At 52.4% G+C, this 4440-nt stretch overlaps 1 protein-coding gene across 1 annotated transcript in view; it reads right to left on the reverse strand.

Moving 5' to 3' along the window:
* DHRS3 (dehydrogenase/reductase 3) overlaps positions 1–4440 on the reverse strand; it is a 44595-nt gene that overhangs the window by 8966 nt on the left and 31189 nt on the right. The window contains exon 2 of the mRNA XM_007463180.1: positions 529–672. Within this exon, the coding sequence (XP_007463242.1) occupies positions 529–672 (144 nt within the window). The remainder of the gene's footprint in view (positions 1–528; positions 673–4440) is intronic.

Genomic DNA, 4440 nt, shown 5'->3' on the forward strand with positions numbered 1-4440 from the left:
AAAAAAAAAAAAAAAAAAAAAAAAGCAGAGAAAAGAAATAATTTATGGCACATAATGTACCTGACACAGAGCACATCTATAATAAGTGAGGTTATTGTTACATAAAAATAGTTAACATTTACCATGTGCCAGATATCTAACGGTGGTTTCTGCTCTCTCGGAGCTCAGTGATGCATTCAGTCTAAATAGATGGCTGGAGTCGGGGATTTTCCCAGAGGGCAATGGGACATCTGTCCCCCAGGGTCTAGGATAAAAACTCACAAGACCTAAACTTCCAAAGGGGACAACAGGTGATCAGTCCGCTTATGTAATCAACCTATGCCCTAGTCCCTGCCCCCTGCAACACACACACGCACACGCACACACAACTTGGGCCAGCTTCGTAGGAAAGCCCTCCAAGATGCCCTGAAAATAGTCATTCTGCCATAAGCAAAGCTCTCTCCCAGGCCACGTGAGAATGTTCTCTTTGGCCAGCATTCCCCCCCAGTGTCTGGCAGAGCTGAGGCCGGCCCCTCGCAGGCTGCCCACCTTCTCCCGGACAGCTTTGGCCGTCTGGTACACCTCCTCCCGGTTGCCCACGTCGCAGATAAAGTAGTGGCACTCGGTGCCCATCTGCCGAATCTCCTCCGTCGTCTCCTTCAGGCATTTCTCAGTCCGGCCCCACAGAACGATCTGGAAGGAGAGGGTAACAGCAATGAACACGTGGTCACCAAGGAAGCCATCGTGATTCAATGATTGCCATCAGAAATTCAGTATGTAATTTGCCCCAGGACTGGCCTCCCTGATTCCATTCAAAGAGAGTATGCAAAGTCACAACGATTTGTTAAAGGGATATATATAGCCTACTCTGAAGGGAACCAAGAGTTTCTGAGCCTGTTTATGACCCATTGGTGGATGTGTGGTTCACAAGTCTTTCTTACGTATTGCTTCCAGGAGGATGTCTCCTGTCGGCCCAATTCCAATGATCCTACCTAGTTAAAAGTAGTAACAGAGCTCTTTCTGTACAATGTTCCAGAATGCTCTGAGCTAGAAACAAGCTGGCCTTCTCACCACTGAGGTCTAGAGCCCCGCTGATGAAGGGACTGCGAAGTTCTGACTGTGAGGTGCCTGGAGGCTGAGCAAAGCCTTCCCGTCCACCCAGCTGTGGTCCGGCAGAAGGAGGGCCAGGAAGACAGGCAGCTGGGCTCCTCTGGGGAAGGAAACATGACCTCACCCCGCAGGTAATAAACGCGGGACTCATTCCACCAGGAAGTGACCCTGGCAGGACCAAGACAAGAATCCTTAAAGGGGGTTGGACAAATTTATGAATGGCTGGCCATAAAAGGCTCAGAAGAGAGGCTGGGCTAATTCTCAACCTTGACCCACAGAAGAATGACACTCCTTCCCATGGTACGCCGTTGGGTCCAGAGAGGCCCCTGTTGGTAAAAGAACCAGGGTCGGGTGACGGGGAACGAAGAATCCTGAGACCCAGCTTAATCAGCACAGAGGGAGAAAGGCTGGGGGCTGGAGAGAATCAGAGAAAGGAAGAGATAAAAGGCTCCTGGGGGATTAATCTAATGGGTTCCTATTTTTGTTTCTTCTCTTTCTTTTAAAAATTATCAATGAAATTTCTCCTTAAAAAATAAAACCTAACACGGAACCCCATGTGTGAAACCAGTAATAGGAACAAATTACACGTCCAACTCCATACACTAAAAGCAACGAATGAGAGTAGAAGGGCTGAGCTGGGAAGACAAACATTTTCAAGTGGGAGTGATGGATTAACTCCAGTCACGCCAGACCAGAATCTAACTGATTTCTGTACTTTGCTCTGGACTCGGTACGGAGAAAAGTCACGCAGATAAGTAGTTGTTGGTGATAACCGTTTATCAATTGTTTACCTTGAAATCTCAGAACTTTCACATAACCAAAAAAGGCACAAAATGGGTTAGCTGGCGGGACACACAAATGTGTTGGTGGCTCCCATGGATTTGACTTTTTTATTAGAGTTTTTAAAACTTTCGAAATATTTCTTAAAGGAAAATAAAAGTGTTCTTTCAACTCTTGAAACATCTCTGGGAAAGCCCAGTTTGAAAACCCCACCTTGTCCAACAAGTTTATTTATTTTAATTGAAGTCTTGAAATACAGGAAAGGCTTTACGAGGGAGAATTCCATCAGCCACCCTCCACGACCACAAAAGTCCTTCAAGAGCAAAAGGTCTGCAATTAGACAGGCTCCAAGGGACACTTTCTTGTCTGTTGAACTAAAAACAGACTTAGAATGTGTTCCTCCAGGAGAGGCTGGAGAGATTCCCTTCACGGAGAAGAGACAAACATCCGTTCAGGCATCTTCCACCATATCAGACCTCACTCTTGCCTGGTAGTCACTGTCATCCTAGTTTCCTTCCATCCTCCCTTGTCACCCCATCTGTCTGTCCATCCATCCATCCACTCATCCATCCATCCGTCCACCCACTCCATCATCCATCCATCTAATTTCTGAGTATGTCAGTCTGAGCGAAGGAAATCCTTGGCCTCCTTTCTCATACCCTGGTCCCTGCCTAACCCCATCCCACCTCCATCTCATATGGGGAACAGGACCCTGGGGCTTGCAGAGTTTCCTAGGGCCTGGCTGAGGATGAGAGAGGTGCCTTCGGGACTCTGAGAACTTCTGGACAAGAGAAGGCAAGCTTAAAGTGGGGGTAGGGGCTTGTTGGAAGGCGCAGCGGTCCAGGTGCCTGGGAGCACAAGAAAACCAGCAGACAGGGAACAGGGAAGGCCATCACGGCCTGCATGGCTGGGAGGACACCTTGGAGAGGGAAACAGGGGCTAGGGTGAGGGAGGCGAAAAGAAGGCTGTGCCCCACTGTCTTCCATGTATATACACACAGGTGGGACACTGAGGTTTGGCCATGTCCTTTTGGGGGTCTGTTGAGGATACCCCTGGAGGGCTGGGGGACTGGCCTCATGCTCTGTGCTCAGAGGCCAGTCCCCCAGCCTCATGCTCTGTGCCCACCTCTCCCCAGACACTGTGACGGGTTTGCTTTCTGTCCTCCTCACCCCGCCCCTCTGAGCAGGGAGCTCCCGGGTCCTTGATCCTGCCTTGTTCATTTCATATCTCAGTGCCCAGCAATGCAAGTGCTATTTGTTGAGCGAATGAATTAAAGTTCATGGCCATAGGTGGGACAGGATGGGAGGTGGTTAAATAGACTCTCTGAGGCTGAGACGAGCCCAGTTTCCTCGACTGAGCCACTTAGGGTCCCAGAACCTTCAATACAGAGGCTACTTAGCCCAAGAGTCAGCGAGACCCGGACTTTCACCCAAAACCTCAAAACCACCCAGGACTGAGCTGTGAGGTGAGGCCCAGGCTGGTGTGTGTGTGCCTCACTGTGTGTCCCTCTCTGTGCGTGTCTGAGTGAATGTGCCTCTCTCTGCACGCGTGTATGTGTGTGTGTGCAGCCTCTGCACCGCTGTGCATTTCCTCAGGCGAGTCCCTGGGGAGCCAGGCTGGGCATCTTCCCGTCTTAGGAGCCAGATGCGTCTCCATGGTGACGGGAGGCCAGGGCTGGTCACCTTGATGGAGCCTTCCAGTAACTGAGCCACTGGGGGTGGGAGGTGAGGGAGAGCGCTGTGTGGAGGGATGGGGGCCCTTCCTGGCTAGGAGCTGCCCAGTTGGAGCTGCTACAGCTACTGTCCCTCCTCCTCCAGTGCCCTGCCCGGACCCCTCTGGGGACCCAGAGTCACCGACCAGGAAACTGGCAGGTACAGCTCAGAGGCTGGTCCGGGTGGCTTCTCACCAGAGTCACCTGGGGGTGACCCCGGACAGCTGACAGGACAGGAGTCCCACCCAGTGCCCAAATGAGGGTAAGGACGGGGTGGGCGGGAGGCAAGGGGCTGAGAGGAGTGTGGGGTAAGCAGCCTGGGGAGGGGGCAGATTTATGAGCCCTTGGAACCCAACATGGCCTCCTCTTAATCAACTCCCAGGACAGGGCGCAGCTGGGGAGGGTCAGCAGCCCCGGGATTTACGCTTAAGCCGAGTTTATAAAATAAGAGCTCAGGGGCACTCGACACCCCCTGCCCCCCCCCCCCCCCCCCCAGCCAGCTGAAGCTGCTTCCTCACAGGTCTGTATTGTTGAACCCGATGCCTCGCCTTGGGTCTCCCCTTCCACCTTGTCTGTCACCCCTCATTCTCCACTTTTTCTCTTCCCTTGGCTTCTAGGCCATGCTGCCCCCCCCGCCTCGGGGGGCAAATGGCGAGCTTCTGTCCTGGGGAGGAGGAGGGAAGGGGGGGTAAAGACATCTGGCGTCCCAGGCGTCCCAGGCCTCCCAGCAGAGGCACGGGGTCCGGCCCTACTCTCCCTCGGAGCTGCCCTCGCAGAGAGCCTGAACCCCCGAGCAGCCCCCAAAGCTGGAGACTATCACGATCCACTTTTCTTTTTTTTTTTTTTTTTTTTGAAACAGC

This window comes from Lipotes vexillifer, unplaced genomic scaffold (assembly GCF_000442215.2).
Source record: "Lipotes vexillifer unplaced genomic scaffold, Lipotes_vexillifer_v1.1 scaffold109, whole genome shotgun sequence".
NCBI lineage: Eukaryota > Metazoa > Chordata > Mammalia > Artiodactyla > Lipotidae > Lipotes > Lipotes vexillifer.